The 18,370-nt window shown below is 43.4% G+C and overlaps 1 protein-coding gene across 2 annotated transcripts in view; it reads right to left on the bottom strand.

The window, feature by feature from the left end:
- ALPK2 (alpha kinase 2) overlaps positions 1-17,191 on the bottom strand; it is a 119,122-nt gene extending 101,931 nt beyond the window's left edge. For both annotated transcript variants that reach the window (XM_080920371.1, XM_080920373.1), the window contains exons 1-2: positions 16,887-17,191; positions 4,173-4,299 (exon numbers count right to left, since the gene is read on the bottom strand). In XM_080920371.1, the coding sequence (XP_080776497.1) occupies positions 4,173-4,281 (109 nt within the window). In that variant the 5' untranslated portion in view covers positions 4,282-4,299; positions 16,887-17,191. The remainder of the gene's footprint in view (positions 1-4,172; positions 4,300-16,886) is intronic.
- Positions 17,192-18,370: the final 1,179 nt, after the last annotated feature.

The following is an 18,370-nucleotide window of genomic DNA, read 5'->3' on the forward strand; positions in this document are numbered from 1 at the left end:
GATTGCTAATTTCACATCTGCACAGAGATCATTTCACTTTTTGTTTCTTTTAAAGATTTGTCTTTATGTTTAGTTATATGTTTGTATCTGACCCTCTTTCCGTGAGTGTCAGTGCCTGAGGAAGCCAGAGGGATTCCCCTGGAACTGTGTTAAATTGTGAGCCAGCCAGCATCCGTTGGGAAGTAAGCTTAAGCAAGAGCGGTATGCATTTTTAGCTTCTGAGACAGTGCTTCTCAACCTTCCTAATGCTGTGAACCCTTAATATAGTTCTTTCTTCATGTTGTGGTGACCTCCAACCATAAAATTATTTTGTTGCTACTTTATCATTGTAATTTTTGCTACTGTTATGAACTTTAATATAAATATTTGTGTTTTCTAGCAGTCTTAGGAGACCCCTGTGAAAGTCTTTTGGGGCCCAAAGAGGTCACAATCCACAAATTGAGAACTAAGCCATTCCTTGAGACCTTCGCCCTACCTCTTCGAAAGTTACATTTTTATGTATGTAGTACTGGATACTGCACATGTTATAAGTTTGATGTCAATTCAACAAAGCTAGATCATTTAGTAAAAGGAAGCCTTAGGTGAGAAAATGCCCCCACCAGATTGGCCTTTGGGCGAGTTGTGGGCATTTTCTTAATTCATGATTGATGTGGGAGGTCCTAGGCCATTGTGGGTGGTGCCATCCCCTGGCTGGTGGTCCTGGGGGCTATAAGAAAACAGGCTGAGAAAGCCATGAAGAGCAAGTCAGTAAGCAGCACCCCTCCATGGAACTCCTCTGCTTCAGTCTCACCTTCAAGTCCGGCCCTGCCCAAGCTCCTGTCCTGAATTCCCTTCGTGAGACTGAAGAGCCAGGCCTGACTTGAGAGTTATACTATGGAATACATTCTCCCCACGTTGCTCTTGATCATGTTTTATTATAGCTATGGAAAGCCTAATTGAGACACTAAGCAAGGGTTTTACCACTTAGCTACATCCCAGGGCCATTGAAAATTATGCTTACCAGTGCTTAAACCTGACCTGAAAGAGCAAAGTGAATCTTTAAAACAAATGTTTCTCTGAAGCCTACAAGGTGGCTCAGTGGGTAAAGGCACTTGCCACTAAGCCCGATGATCTGAGTTCCATTCATGGGACCCACATGATAGAAGGAGAGAAATAAGTCCCAAAATTGTCCTCTGATTTTATATGTGAGCTGTGGCATGCAAGTGTAAGGATGCCTACACACACACACACACACACACACACACACACACACACTCACATATACAAACACACACATACACACACACACACATACACACACTCATACACACACACACACACACAGATGGATGGATGGATAGACAGATAACATATAATGAAAACCGTTATCTATGGTCTATGAGCACTTTCTGTGGCGTCTAAGGTCATGCCACCCTGGGCATGCTCCATCTTTTTTGATCTCAGAAGCTAAGTAGGGTTGAGCCCCATCAGCTCCTTGAATGGGACAAAACCAAAAATGTCATTTTCTTGCTAAAGAAGAAGTCTGGAATATTAATCTTCTAGACAGGTCTTCCATACATGTGAATGGTATTATCACAAAAAAAAAAAAAAAAAAAGACACACCAACACTTCTTCCCTTAGAAGAAGGGGTTCATTCCTCTCTTGCGATTTATTAATAACAGGGGGTGCTGCTCATGGGCCAATGGAGGAATTTAACCCACACAATGGGGATATTTTTTTTCCTGTTACTAGGCAAGGAGGTTTGCAGAGTGTCCTAACAAGCTTTCCCAGCACCTTCCACGCCACCAAGAATTATTAAATGAGCCAAGAATACCGGAAACAAAGCTCAGCATTGGAAAATGCCACACTGTTCTGAATTTATACAGGAGTGGTCTTGGGATTCATTTCCTTATCATACCATTTTTGGCAAGCAACAAAGAGAGCCCCAAAGAAGTTCCTGTTCTTCTAAAGCTATAGAAAACGGTCAGGAGAAAGGAGGTCAAGAAGTTACAAGTCAGGAGACCTGGACCACAGCAGAACCTAAGAACACTCACGGCCCAGCTCCTTGTCTGCATGACAAAGTTGAGAATGTGCATTTCCTTAAGCTGTGGGTTTTCCTACCTTTTCTTCCAGGTAGGTGCCTGAACAGCTGCCCCCAAGACTAAGAACAGAGAGGCCCACGTGTAAGGGTAGCAACTGCTTGCCTCAGCTTCCTACAGGTAGATGGAAGCAGTCAAGAGGAACAGCCCTGAAAATCATCATCAGAAGAGGCTTCGTTTCTGCCTGCTCTTCCCTCTCACAGCCCCACCCTCAGCCAGCTTTCTCCAGCCCCTGTTTAGGAGGCACTGAGTTCCTTTCTCTGTCTCTTCTGTCTTCGTATGTTCAAGGGGCTTTTCCTGGAGAGAGTATATGAAGTACGTGAGAGCTGCCCCTGCAATATTTTCATCTCACGTTGCTCATTTCAGCCTAACTAGGGCTGGTGGCTTTCCTCCAGTTTCCAGGTTGCTGCCAGGGTTTTTCCTTGTGCATAGTCTGAGCCTGAACCATCAGCCCAAAGTGAGACATGCATAGGGAAGTGGTATCTTGTACCTTGTGGAAGGTTCTCTTTTCTCCTGGAAACCTCACCTAAAACTTCTCCTTCCTCTCTGTTTTCCAATGCTAAGAATGGAACTTGGGGTCTTGCTAAGCAAGCAGTCTACCACTGAGTCATCCTCCCCCACCCCAGCCTTCCTCCCCCTTTGTTTTTGAGCCTCTCTGTAAGTTGCTGCCTGATCCATTCAGAATGATCTAGCTACTATGAGACCAGTGACCAAGTCTAGGATCTGTCTAAACACACGGGGTTCTCTCACAAGACTAAGGATCACTTTGGGTTTCTCCTTCTGTCTGAAGGATCATCAAAGACCATTGAGTGTGGATGGGTACCCCAAAGTCCAGACCAAAGACACACTTTATCTTGACTTCTGCTAACTAAGGATAGTCATTTCTCTGGCCACCACTCTTCCTTTGGTTAGGAAGAGAAGATGTGGGCTGGTGCCTTCATGTTTTCAAGGGTAGATACAATCTAAGAAAGAAGAAAATTGTTCACACAGATAAAATTCCACTTCTCTGTCAAATTACGGTGATTTTCTTCTTTATTTCTGTGTGTGTGTGTGTGTGTACCCCTCTCCCAATCTCTCTCTTATTATACACACACACAAATATACACTCTCTTTTTTTCTGTGTACCTCTGTGTTTGTCTTTCTCTGACTCTGTCTTTGTCTCTCTATCTCTGTCTTTCTGTCTCTCTCTGTTTCTCTGTCTCTCTTTGTCTCTGTTTCTCTCTCTGTATGTGTGTCTCTGTCTTTCTCTCTCTCTCTCTCTCTCTGTGTGTGTGTGTGTGTGTGTGTGTGTGTGTGTGTGTGTGTGTTCGCGCGCGCGCACATGTGTGTGTCACATATTTTGGGAGTATCACAGCGTGTTTGTGGAAGTCAGAGGACAACTTACATGAGTCAGCTCTCCCCTTCAGCTATGGGACTCAGGGCTTAAGTGTCAGGTTTATACAAGTACTTTTATTATCTGAGCCACCTCTCTGCCCCTTCACTTTCCTTTAATGAAATTCTTTTACTATTGGGTCATTAATTCCCAATCACCAGCTCTGCATGATCTATCCTCCAACCCAGGGAAAGTTCCCACTTTTGACCTTGCCTCCTCTATATACCTCTTGCTTTTGTTGTAAGTTGTTCATTTGCTAGCATGCTTGATGATGGTGCCAGTGGGGGACAAATTTAGCCAGCCTGGGAACGCTGGTTAAAAGCAGACAGAGAAGCTCCATTTTCCGAAGGGAAATTACCCAAGACACTCCTAGAGGCCACAGCAAATAAAGAGTTAAAGTATCTGAAAATTAAGCCATGGGAGAATTGCCTAATGAAGAGCCAGAAGGTGAGGAAAACCACTCAGTATCCAGAACGACACTTGAAAAAACATCACAGAGGATTTAGTTGCTTAATCAATTACTCAGAATGAGTTTCCAAGATAAATTTCCAGAATGTTGTTTCCATTGTCTTTGAGCCAAGAAACTTGGTCTGCAGAGAGAGAGAGGCATAAAGGTGTGTGTAGCTAGTCTGGGATGGATAGCAGATAGGTTGAGACACGCTGCAGATAGTCCGAGTGGACGCTAGCCTAGAGTGTGTAGAGATTGGTCTAGGGGTCATTACCAGCTATCATGCATCGAAGTACGACATCAGACTTCTCCGGAACCTTCTGGGAGAGTAGCGTTGACAGAAAACATAGTGTGTGCCTCTGGGGGCAGCCTGGATCTGTCATCCTTTCATGTCACGTGATCTGAAACAAACAAGACCACCGTCACTGTATGTTGTGGGGTTGCTCTGACCTCCTTTGGAATCCCAGCTGCCCAGATGCAGTTGGTCCAGGAGGGTCCTCAACAACCTTCTTGGAACACAGAGCTATTGAGATAGTATGTCAAGGGGCCACCTTACCCCTCTCAAAACAGTTTGCAGTCTCCCTCATCTCCATCCACTAGAAATCTAGCATCCCATATCATCCCATGGCTATGTCACGTGTCCCTCAAGGTACAGTTGGGCATCTGTACCTGAGAGCCACCAACTGAATAGTGCTGAGACTGTCCCGGAGCCATCAGAGCACACACCAGGGGAGAATGAGCCCACAAGTCTGCACTATAGCTCTCTCTTCTCACTATGCAGGCTGGGAATATCATTTATATGTTATTTATATATCCCCCTCCCACAAAACAAAAAGAGTTGACTTATTAAATATGAATCTTTACAAGGGAAGGGTGTTGAAATTTGGAAGCTACTGACCCTTCTGAACACCAGCCAGGTACCCAGGGGACGGACTGGGCTTGTACTTTTGAACATGTGTGCCTTCTTTGGTAGTCACACACTTCTTAGCCATCGGGTAACATTAGTTCACTTAATGTATCTTAAATTAACTAAGAGTAGTTTTGATGCCTCTACTGTTTTATTCTTGACGAGTGTGAGGCTCAGGGAGTTTCCTCAACAAGCCGGTGCTAGCAGAACAAGTGGTTACTACCCTGAGGCTGCCTGCCTTCAGGACTCTGCAGGCTATAACACAGCTTGTACAGATCTAATGCAGCCCTGAGAATCCAGGTGGGTCTGAATCCAAAGGACTTGGTTTTCCTACTCCATCAACAGACATATGTCAACATCTTCCACCAAAGTCGTCCTCCACAAAGTCCGGAGCTTCGAAATCACAGCTAGGTCTATCCAAACAGTAGGAAGCTGCTTCTGCTTTCAACCCTCAAACATCATGGAGCTCAGAAAGAGGGCAAGAACCGCAGTAGTGTGGCAAGTGAGAATGGAGAAGAGGGCATTAGGAAATGTAAATGGTCAGTCTAGGGGCGCTGGGTGCCATAGGGTAGCCTGGATGTGAGCCATTAACACCCAGTTCCCACCCTTTCCTCTTAGTTTTCCAGGGTGTCCAATGCCCGGAGAGATGGCTGCCAAAGAAAGGTTTCCTAGCATTGATCGAAGATCTTACTGGGACCCAGGCAGTCCCTGAGGAGCAGGAATGAGGGAGGAAGGCAAGTAGCAAAAAAGAAACCTCACAGTGTGGAAGGACCTCTGCCTCAGTGGCAGGACCCAGCTCTGGAGGACTGAGGGGGCTCCCTGTTCAAGTTGAACCTGGTCTTAGGGAGGTGGCTGAATCTCAAGTTAACAAAAGGCTCTTTTTACTTTGTCATAAAGACCTAGATCTATACTCCTGTGTGGCCCTACCTATTAGGCACTCCTGGAAAACTCCACTAGTGAGGGCTAAACTTTCCACTACTAGAGAATGCTATCTAAGGACTCTCTAGGTATGGCTAAGGTTTGAAACATCTCCTTCACTTCAAGACGATCTGTTTAGTTTAGAATAGTCGCTGATCAACTGTATCTGCATGGGACACCTGTACACTCGTCACATCCAGGTTAAGGGTGAATTCCATCCACTCGCATGGCACAGCACGGGGGAGGAACAAGAGTTAGCCAAACCTATGGAGTGGTGGCTTCAAGCTGGAAATGCCACCTCCTGTGACTTGTTGACCAAGGTTATATTTAAAGATGTCTGTAATGAGATAATTAACATACCTCATACCTCACCCACTGAACAGCTGAGTCTGTGACTTCCATTGGAACTGGCTTGTGCACCTAGCATCCCCACAATGGCTTTTAGAACTTTCTGTCACCTCAGGAAGCCTCGCTCATCCCCCTGTTTCATTATCCCTGTGCCCAGTCAGTCTCTGTCCACACAGCCTTTAGTAACCACCAAGCCGCTTTCTAGTTCTGTGGATTTGCTTCTTCCAAACACTTCGCTTAGTTGGACTCTCCTAATTAGCATAATGTTGCCAAGTGTCTCTGCATGGCAAAGCATGCTGATGAAAACTTGTCAGGAAGCACCCGTTGGTGTGAGAGAGGACCACCTTGGCTCTCTGCATTCCTAAAGACTTACTCAATGATTCTGGGGGAAATCTCACAGCTGGATAATGCTCTCCTGAGTAAGAGACATCCTGGGCTTCTGGACCAGACTCAGACTGCCAGGAATAGATATGGATGCAGCCCTGCCACTTATCTGGGCAAAGTAAGGGACCTATTTCCTCCTCTGTTGTCAGGGCAACAGTAACAGTATAGGGATTAGAACCAATATCAACTGCCTCCTAAGACTCTGTTACATGATTAGTTCCTGTGATAGTGACCTGGAGGCTGTCAGATAGGACTGCCTCTTCACAAGTTTCCTTTTCTGCTGTGGGTTACCACAGTACTGTTGTTTTTAAGTGATCTTCCAATTAACGGGTAAACAGGTCTCCTAGAGTAACATTCATTGAGAAAGTGATACACAGAGCAAGCTTCCTCCCACTCCTATTCCTAGGACCACGGCTGTGGGTTGAATGGAAAGAAAGGGCTCACAAAGCTGGGCTGGTGGCGAGGCCCCTGTGCGTCAACTGCAACTCCTCCACAGGTGACCACTTCCTGTCACTTCTGTCCCACACGTGAAACTCCTGACATGACAGTGTGGCTGACTCAAGAAGTTGGGTTAGTTGCTGAGCATCTTAGGCGCTGGGCACTGACTGTTCTTTGGAGGAAAAGGACAGTTAAGTCGGGCTGTGGTTCATGTTTCATGGCTTCTCTGAAGGTGAGAATGACACGTTTATCATCCTGAGCTAGAGATGACGAATGACTATTGAGTGTGTAGAGGTGACAGACTGAGGCTGAATTATTAGCATTGGTGGAAGGAGCCACAGAAGGAGGCTTTGAAATCAACCTGGGGGTGGGGGGTGCGTCAGCCCAAAAGAACATCAGAGTTTCAGTTCTTCCCTGCTTTTCTTTCTTGCTTTTCTTCTTTTTTTTTTCTTTTTTCCTCTGTGGTTCAGGGAAAGTTTTTTTACTTAAAAAAAAAGATACAGGTTTTTAATTATACAGATCCTAAATACATACATTTATGCCTTTAAAAAGTACATATAATGTACCTGTTTAGAGATGACCACTTGGGAGATTTTACACACACACAAGAGAGAGAGACAGATAGACAGACAGACAGGAGTTGCGACTGGGAAGGACAGCAAGGCATAGAAGGAGTTGGAGGGTAAAGGAGGTAAAGGAATGATGTAAATATAGTACTATTTACATTTGTACAAAGAGTCTAAAGTTCCTCTGAATAGCAAAATAAACACTGTGTGAGCACTGTGTAATATCTGTGACTTTGGGCTTAATATCCAGAAAAATTATAAAAACCATGCCTTTTACACAAATTGGTAGAGAGGAAGTGTAAGTCGATAGGGGGGTTCAAAAAGGCCAAGGTTTATTTTGGCTCAGCACAGAGAGTCGGTGGCACGGCTGTCATTGGCAGGATGAAGGACGGGGCTCCGGTGCACACACGGACCACAGCAGTGGCTTTTACAGAGCTGGCAGGAAAGCCAGTCACAGACTTTTCACTGTGCTTGATTACCAGGGCAGTCCAGTCCTGAATTTGCTGAATCACTGATCTTTTGGACACCACTCACATTGTCCCTTAGTACTCAGCCCCATGTTAGGGGAAGCACACTCCCCAAAGGGGTTCTGGACATTTCAGAAGGGCATGTTCAAGACAGACTGCCCAGGAACAGATAATGGGGTTATGTTTTGTTTTGTTTTTCGGATCTTGGCAGAGTGCATGTTTGTAATCTCAACACTTGGGAGGCTGCAGCACGAGGATCATGAATAGAAAAGTCCTGTTCCTGATGTGTCTAATCCTGCTTTGACTAGATGTCCCAGGGTGGGGTGGTACCCAAGAGGAAAAAGGATGTGTGGTACCCACCATGTGCAATTCCAAAACATGAGCACATTTACTCCTCATAGTGAGATTCTTACATGTATATCTTTTCCTCCTTCACACATAATTATTTGGAATCATAAGTAAATTATCATTTTTGTTTGTTGTTTATTTATCTGAGACAGCATTTCGCTGTGTAGCCCAAGGTGACCTCAGATTAAATATCCTCCTGTCTTTGCTTTCAAAGAGCTTGGGTCCCAGGCCTATGCGCTGCCACACTCCAGATGTGGTATCTTTAAAGAGCTGTGTGACAAGCCTCTCTTGTGACCTGAATGTATTGGGGCTTCAGTGTATGAGCTCAGGTGAGTTGGCAGGTCACTTGGGTATGATGCTAAGGTGACCAAGAAATATAAAGGTGAGAGAACAAACGTGTGAAAAGATGCTCAGCATTCTTGTCATAAGGGAGAACCAAATCAGAGCCACAGTAAGATGCCAGCACACACGCGCCAGGAGGGCTGCATGTCAGAGAGAACTTGGGAAAGGGTGGCAGCCTTCACATCTCCCAGTGGAGTGTAAAGACATTTTGGAAAACAATTAAAAAGTTAGACATGAATCCGTCTAATGGGTGATCAGTTCCACACAATCATTGCCGGGGGGGGGGGGGGGGGGACATAAATCTTCACAAGCGCTTCGTGCAAACATCATTTGCAGAGTTATTCAGAATGGCCAAAAATTACAACCAGAATGTCCAACTGGTGAATAGACAAAGTGTGTCAGAGTCTTTGCGCTGAGTGATAAGAGGAACAAAGGACACACATGGTGTGACATGATGAAACTCCGAGAACTCTCAACGTGCTCCGCAAAAGAAGTAAGACCCAAGGACCCAAGGATGTGACTCTATATACAAAACATCCAAAGGAAAAGTGGGGACACAGGTTGGTTAGTGGCTGCTGGTGGGAAGAAGACTAATTGGCAACATATATATATGTGTATGTATGTATATGTTTATATATGTGTGTGTTAGGCTATATATATTATATAGAGAGAGGATATGTTTTATATATGTGTTAGGATATATATCTCACATATTAGATATGTTATGTATAATACATGTATTGTATATTCTAACACACACATATATACACAAATATATCCTTCTTGCCTTAACCTCAAAAGTGTTAGAATAATCATAGGCAGGGTTGCAATGTGATATGGACCTAGATGAGTTGTTTTCAATATGCAAAAATACATATATATTATATTCATATATGCATGTAATATATCTACACATATACATATATAGTTTAATGCATACATACACACAGAGTTCTATGAAACAGGAAAGTAGAGAAAGGGCTATTTGGCAAGAGGTAAGGGACCAGCAGGAAGGAAGAGAAAGCATAGGAAAGGGTGACAGAGGCTTAAACATGAACAAAGTATACAACATACATGTTTTAACATGTCATAGCAAAGCCCATTTATTGTACAATGAATATATATTAATAAGACCTTTGTAAACAGTAAACATGCCCAAAAATTTTTTGTGACAAAATATATGATGATAGCTATCTCTTTGGTAAGTTTACTAAAATAAAATCATTGCATCAAAACTTAGAGTGAAATATATAACTATGCAAATATATAATAACAAAGCACATGCTAAAAGTAGAGAAAGAAGACAAATGCTTGGGAGCACCTACTGTTTTCATTGAAGCTCTGCTGTGATAAAAGACAAGAAGCAACATAAGCATCCATTAGTAGGAATCTGATAACATATGTCTAAACAATAGAACCTTCTTATGATTGTTTGTTGCTATTGATAAAGTATCTTGCAACCCAGGCTGGCTTCAAGCTTCCTATGTAGCTGAGGATGACCTTGAACTTCTGACTTTCCAAGTTCCACCTCCCAAGTGCCACCTCCCAAGTGCTGGGATCATACAGATGGTGGAATTGAATGCTGGACTTCTTGCATGCTAGGCAAACACTACCAACTCCGCTAACAATCCTAGCCCTTGATGGAATCTTTTAACAGCAGCAAATATTAAAAGAGAATAAGACAGTTCTGTATGACATATAAAAAGTAGCCTCCAAAAAATATTGATAAGTGAAATGAGGTATAGAAATATTAAGTGTGCCAGCCCATTTATTTAGAAAAATATCTTGAGGTCGATAAGATGGCTCAATGAACAATGGTACTTGCCACCAAGCCTAACTAATGGAGTTGCATGCCCAGAATTCACATGGTGGAAGTAGAAAACCAACTCCAAAAGCTGCCTTTGGACCTCTACTCACATGATGTGTATTGGTAAGCACACACACACACACACACACACACACACACACACACACACACGGGGCAGGGGGAGTAATAAAATGTGGTTATGTCTTAATATGCTTATTTTTACATTTAATATGTTTAGAAATACAAAAAAGCTAGTAGCTTAGTTGTTCTGAGTATTCAGGGGAACATGGTGATATTAAAACAGTGACTTTATATGTTACTCTACCTAATAAAATTTAACTTTTACAGTATTTGTGTGTACATTGCCAAACACAGGGTGAATAGTGGGCTTGGAGTTGCTGCTTTCTCTAGCTTTTCTTTTTTAACTTTATTTTTAAAATTGTTTTTGGTAGACTAGCTTTCCCACTGATACTCCTCTTCCCTCCTCCCCTCTCCTCTCCCCCCCCTCCCCTCCCCTCCTCTCATCTCCCCTACTTCCCTCTCCTCTCCCCTCCTCTCCTCTCCCCTCCTCTCCTCTCCCCTACTCTCCCCTCCCCTCCTCTCCTCTCCCCTACTCCCCTCTCCTCTCCCTCCTCTCCTCTCCCCTCCTCTCCTCTTTTCTCCCCCCTCTCCTCTCCTCCTGTCTCTTCTCCCCTCCTTTCCCCTCCCCTCCTCTCTCCTCTCCTCCTTCATTTAAACTCATTTCCAGTTCTTTAATGGAAGGAATCTAAAAAACAAAACTCTCGAGGTTATACATGTCAGAGCTTAGTACCTGTCTGATTTCATATTTCATAACATAGACATGATTAGGTTCTTTCCCACAGCCACGCAGCTTTTTCATGGAAATGCCTGGGTTTTGTGAATATGATTATTGATATATTCAGATGATACACATCTATCTGTTTTATCCTGGCCTCTGAAGGTAAAAAGATGGAAGAGAGGAAAGCTTACAATGCATAAAGCAAGCCCAGCCTGGTGGTGCATGTCTACAGTCCACCTACTTGGGGGGTCCAAGGCAAGAGGATAGGAAGTTCAAAGCAGCTTGTTACAAAATATGAAGTAAAAAGATGGCTGGGGCTATAACTCAGTCATAGAGCACTTGCCTAGCATGTACAGGGCCATAGACCCAGTTCCCAACAAAGCATACACACACACACACACACACACACACACACACACACACACATACATATTAAATATGTATATATTAAAGAACTCCAGGGGCTGGAGAGATGGTACAGCAGTTCAGAGCACTTGTTTTTGCAGAGACACAAAATCAATTCCCAAGAACCACATGGCTACCCGCAACATTATGTAACTCTAGTTTGAGGAAGCCTGATGCCTCTTCTGACCTCCACGGCTACCAGGAATATGTGAGATGTGCATACATACATGCAGGCAAAACACTTTTACACATGAAATTAATTAAGAAAATCTTTTTTTAAAAAAATTAAGGTCTTAGAGCACAGTGCTACGGCCGAAGGCTCAGTCCATTTTTTTATAGGGAAGGTCGCTCTATAAAAAGCTCTATAAAAGATCTGTACTTTAAAACAGGCGCATCCTAAACCTTTAGTGCAGTGGTTCTCAAACTTCTTACTGTTGCAATCTTTTAATATGTGGTGACCTACCCAACATAAAGTTATTTTTATTGCTACTTCCTAACTGTAATTTTTCTACTTCTATGAATTGTAAGGTAAGTATCTGATACCCAACCCCTGGAGGTTGCAACGCACAGGTTGAGAGCCACTGTTTTAAGGCAGGGAGAAGCCTACTGTTAACTTTAAATCAGGGGGAGTAATGGGGTGACTTCAGAGATTTTTCTCCAAGCACCATTTCAGGATCCTGCTGGTAGCTGTCCACTCAGTGGCCTCATGACTTCATGTGGTCAGACCTGCCTTTCCTGCTTTGTAAGCTCTGGCTGGTCTAAATGGATTGTGGTTCTTTTGGTGCTGGTCAGTTCAGAGACCAAGTCTAAACCTATTGTGTAGGACATGTTCCAGAAAGTAGTTCAGGAGACAATCCAAACAATGCAAAGCTTAGGCCTTTCACTCTGCCCTCAGCAGAACACAGCAAGCAGGAGGACGTCAAAGTGGCTTTCCTGACTGAAAACTATCTGTTTTGAGACTGTGAGAAAGCTTGCTTGAGGTTGAAACCAAAACAGAGAGAAGCTGAACCTCCAGAAATGCAAAGAAACAGAACATGAGTCCTGACCTATCTCCTAGACTTTTCTTCCATTGTGTGAGCAATAAATTCCCATGCTACTGTGCCAGTCTATAGGCTAATCTTGTTCAACTTCTCAAAGACATATTGAAGTAGCCATAACACCTCCTCCTTCACACTGGTCCCTGGAATTCCTAATACTGACTCTCTATTCCAGATCCATGTAACAACCAAGTTATAGAGAGAAGTAATGAACTTCAGATCACCAAGTTATAGACAGAAGCAGCAGATTTAAGATTAGATGGCTTACTCAACGAATGTTTCTCTAAGAGAGTTCTGGGGAAACTGTGGGAAATAGAGACAAATGTATTTTATTTCATATTTAATCCTTTTCTGCCCTCTGTAATTTTGTTTAGTTTTTCCTATTTCTCACCAGTTTCAAATCACTTACACACAAGTGCTTGCCTCCTTTAAAAGCTTCCCTGATACCCTCAACTAGAAAGAAACAACCCATTTCCAAATGATTGGCTGCTCTTCTACACATGGTTAGACTGTAAACGACTTGCCTACAGAGTACCTGACTAGACTATTAAAGCACCAATACAAGGTGTCCATAACCTTGGCATCTCTGAGAAAGTAAATTCAGGGACTGAAAAGCCACATGTGCAGAAAAAGTTTTTCTTCGGGGATTGTGTGCCAAAGAATTGCTCCTCTTGCGGTGGTTTCTGCATCACAACCACCAGCATCATTTGAGAATGTCAAAGAAGTATGAACATTTGTGACTCTCTGAACCAGAGGATCTTGGGTAAGTCACACAACAGACATTTTACAAGCTGTCTGCAATTTGAGCATGGAACTTGAAGAACAACTTGACTCAAGAATGCCTTAAGCTATAGATTGAGAAGCAGATGAGCCTGGTCATTCTGGAGCAGGTTGAAGATCAAGGAGAGCTGTGCTTTCTGAGATGAAACCGTAGCATCCATGGAGAATTGGGCTCTGGAATAGCAAACACATGGTGTTCAGCTTGAGCTATCCAGAGCTGAGTGTCCCTTAGCCTGGCATCCAGCCCAAAAGGTTCTGGTCAGGTATGTATTTACAGAAACTCCAATAAGGGTTCTGGGTGTGTGGGGGGGGGTGGGGGGGTATGGGGGGGCTGCCAGTCTTGTGGGGGGTTGCATGTGAATGTATGTGTACTTGTGTGCAGGTCCTAAGACAACCTCAGGGGTTGCTCCTCAGATGCCATCCACCTCGTTTTTGACTTTTTGTTGTTGTTGCTATTTTTTATATTTACATGTGTGTGTGCAAATGGTGGGCATTTGTGTGCTCTGACACAGATGTGGAGGTCAGCAGACGCTTGCAGGAGTCACTGCCATGTGAGCTTTACCCAGTGAGCCTTCTTAGTGGCCCCATTTTCTTGTTTGTTTTGCTTTCAAGACACTATCTTTCATAAGCCTTTAGCTCACCTAGGCTGGCTAGTGAACCCCAGGGATCTGCCTGTCTTCATTCCTGAGATTACAAGCATTCGCCACAATACCTAGGTAGGTTGTTTGTGTGTTTGTGTGTGTGTTTGTTTGTCTTTAATTCGGGTTCTGGGGTTTGGGCTCATCTCCTCATGCTTGGAAGGTAAGCACCTTACTGGCTGAACTACCTCGCCAGCCCTAAACACTCTTTAGTGTTCTTTTCTTTCTTTGAAGGTGTTTATTCCTTCTATCGCCAGGTGTGAAACACACTATTTCTTGGTCCCAAGTTTCTTACATAATCTACATTTCTAGTTTTCCTTTGGGGCAGAATTAATTGAGAGCCACAGGGCTGCCTGTGACCTTCCAGTAACTCAGGTAAAGAATTTATTGTGATACTTTTATCTATCTGGGGAAAACCCTGAGAGGGTTCAAATAAGGGAGGGACAATGCAGATGTCTGCTGTCACAGTTCTTTGGAAATATCCCATGAGCCCTAGGCAAGATTCTTATCTCTCTACTCTGGTACCTCATTAGCTACTGCAGATCTCACAGCTCCTGTCTACATTGCGCTGCTTAGACTAAAAACCACACTGCTTCCATGATAGCTCGTTCTGGCGCTAGCTCTGTTCAAGTGCACCAAACCACATGTCTCCTTAGGGAATTCCTATTTCTCTTTCCATGCTCTACCTGATCTTTTTAATGAGTTTGTGGTTAAACTATAATCTTTGAGGAAAGACTGGACTTCTTCCTTACTTTATACGGGTCTCCCAACAACCACAGACATTGGCTTATCCAAATAGGTTTACCCTACTCCCCTTCCCTATGGCTCCCAAACACTCAGACTTTATACCATGCTACCAACAGATACAAAAAAAATTATTCCAAAATGACACAGATAAAGCTTTAGTTATCTTTTGAGATAATAAAAATATCATCGTTTTCAGTACAAAATATATTTTTCTCTTATTTATCATCAATACATTCTAAGGTAGGATCCTTTTTTATTTTTTTTTTTAAGATTTATTTTATGTATGGAGTACACTGTAGCTGTCATCAGACACACCAGAAGAGGGCATCTAATCCCATGACAGATGGTTGTGAGCCACCATGGAGTTGCTGAAAATTGAACTCAGGTTCTCTGGAAGAGCAGCCAGTGCTCTTAACCACTGAGCCCTCTCTCCAGCCCCTAGAATCCCTTTTTTATATTGTTTTTGACACATTCTTTTCAAGTATAGGATTTTCCTCAACGTGTCTAACTTTTCATTGTGCCACTGACAATAAGAAGGGTTTTTTTTTTCTATTACTTTGTACAGTTGCTGTGGTTATATCCTGAAGTATTGCAGGAGAGACTTCATGACAAAGGTGAAAGACATACTTGTGTTGAGAAACTTCGGTGCTGTCGATACTTCAAAAGTTAGTGTTCATCCGGCCTCCTACGAATCCCGCTGAAATGGATGCTATTTTGCAGGTAAGAAAAACTGAGCTAGAGTTAGAAGTAGACTTCACATTGAGCTCCAGATCCTGTCCTTTCTTCTTGAAGACTGTTCCATGTCCCTCACCACAGTATAGAATAGGGAATTCCCAGGCACATTCTATGAAATAATGTTTGCAGTCCCCCTGCTTATGCTAATATCTACACACAAGTAATGCATGGGGCTGTTCAAAATTAATGCAGTTAGGGTTTTGCGCCTGATAGGAATTCAAACTCCACTCTACTAAAAATGTCCTCCAGTCCTGTGTTCGGTAAATACTTCAAAAGGGCAGGGTACTCGAGATTTAAAATGTGTTTGGATCCTAATTTTCAGTATCTGCACCTGCCTGTTGGCCATCAGCACTTTTTAATACAGGATGTGTTGAGTCGTTGATACAGAAGCTTGCTCACACCCTTGGTTTCAGTCCATCGCTCTGCCACACAAGCTCCATTTCCCCTTAGCTGGCTTGCTGGTACCACCAAACTTCATGCCTTTAGAACAGTGTGGAGCGTAACTATTCTTCATTATAGGAAGGTTACCTTTGCATAATGAAGAAGCTGCGGAGAGGAAATGATCTGAGCAGAGGCAGGTGAAATGCTGAACTTGCTTTAATCTATTTTTAAATGGTTGTCAGATGTCTGTAAGTGACACCCTTAATGGGACATTCTAAAGTTTAGATGTAGTTGTTAAAATTTACTAAGACGTACCATAATGATGGGAATTTTTATTATTATTATTATTATTATTATTATTATTATTATTATTGATTTTCCTTCTTACCTTACTTTTTACCTCAAAGTGTCTTTAACCTTTTTATGACAGTGAATATCTGGTAGAAGCCATTTGTAAACAGCCAATGGCTTTCTGTCAGCTTGATCTATTACTGCACAGCATTCTGTTGCCCACCTAGAGAGCTAACTTTGGAACAAACTATTCTGACACCTAGGGCTAGTGACCACTGAATATCTGCCTCAATTCTACAAGTTTGCAGCGAATATGATCTTCATTTACAAATTGATACTATGGGCCATTTTTTAATGTTTGTTGTTTCTAGCTGTTAAGACAGATATGATGTGAAAGGCACAGTTTTAACCACTGGCAAACCAAAATAAATAAGCATTTTAAAATGTCCCTGCATTTCATAGTGGTCAGAGGGGACTTGACTGTGGCCATTTGGCCATATTAAAGCCCTCTGTACCACAGTATCCCATCCAGCCTTGGTCAGTTTCAGAAAGAAACAACCTGTTTTGTTCTCTGTTATAGAAAATGTCAGTGGTAATATATTTAAAGCACAGCCAATCATTGTTAAAAACAGAAAAGTCTCCATACTTACGTTTCAATACTGTTTATCCGAGAGATGTTACTAGAGGACTGGCTCGTTGTTTGGGTCCCCTGTCTGTATGTGAAGCATTGAGTGAATGTCCTTATGTCCTTGTCTCCTGACAGGGACTCAAATTCAAGGTCTTGTCCACAAACAGATCAAAGCGCAGTTGGGTCTGTTTCAGAAAAAAGAAAAAAAAGGTATCTTCCTAAAAGGGAAAATTCCATGCCCAGGCTCTGGAGGAAGACCATGTTTTGCCTGCCCTTGATGAACTAGGTCACTGCTGAAGCTGGAGAATATTTTTTAGCATCACTGTGATGAAACTTGAGGGCCGTTTTCTGCAGTAGGTGCGACACTTGTTGACACTGTCTGCCAGAGAGGCCCTGGCAAAGGGACTTGATGAAACACAGTCCCAGGGAGCTGAGATCCAGAGGAGTTGTCACTGACGGCTGGGGAAGGACGCTCTCTGCAAAGCCCATGCAGGACCATGGGAAAGCAAACACAATGAGGGAATCCGTCAGTGGAAGTCATGGTAGGGAACCCCGAGAGGCAGTGAAAATGAGAGCTGTGTGTGGTCCATTTAGAAATGGCACTGTGTCTCGATCTGAAACTCTCTCAGCAGAAGAAACAGAAGGTCAGATTCCCCCTCCCCCATCAACCCTTCCTCTCTTCTTAGTTTGGCTGCAGTAGCAAGAAATAAGAAAAAAAGCTAGATATAGTGGTACATGCCTATAATTCCAGCACTCGGTAGGCCAAATTAGGAGTGTCATCATAAATTCAAGGACAGCCTAGGCAACTTAAAAAGACCTATATCAAAACAAAACCAAAACAGGTCAAGTGGCAAGAAGAAGAGTAGTGCATCCCAGAAAAATCAGGAATTTGAGGCTATTCTGAATGTGATGAGTTTAAGGCCAGTCTAGGCTATATGAAAACCTCATCCTAAAAACAGTCAGGATTCACAGAAAAGAGCCTGGCATAACTGTCCTCTGAGAGGCTCCATCCAGCACCTGACTGAAACAGATGCAGCCGAACATCAGACCAAGCTCAGGAAGTCTCATGGAAGACTTGGGGGAAGGATTGAAGGAATCCACAGGAGATAGAGACTCCACAGGAAGACCAACAGAGTCAAGTAACATGTACCCTTGGGGGCCCTCAGATCCTGAACCATCAACCAAAGAGCATGCACAGGCTACACATAGGTCCCCTGGACTTATGTAGCAATTGTATAGCTTGGTCTTCATGGTGGTTCTCCAACAACTGGAGCAGGGGCTGACCCTATTCCTGTTGTCTGCCTGCGGATCCTGTTCCCATAACTGAACTGCCTTGTCTGGCCTCAGTGGGAGAGGATGTGACTAGTCCTGCAGTGACTTGAGGTACCAGGGTGGGTTGGTACCCAGGGGGGACCTTTCCCTTCTCTGACGTGAATGGGAGGCATGGAGGAAGAGATCTTGTGAGGAGGGAACTGGAAGGAGGGCTTTTTTGATCGGGCTGTACGG

This window comes from Micromys minutus (assembly GCF_963924665.1).
Source record: "Micromys minutus genome assembly, chromosome: 8".
NCBI lineage: Eukaryota > Metazoa > Chordata > Mammalia > Rodentia > Muridae > Micromys > Micromys minutus.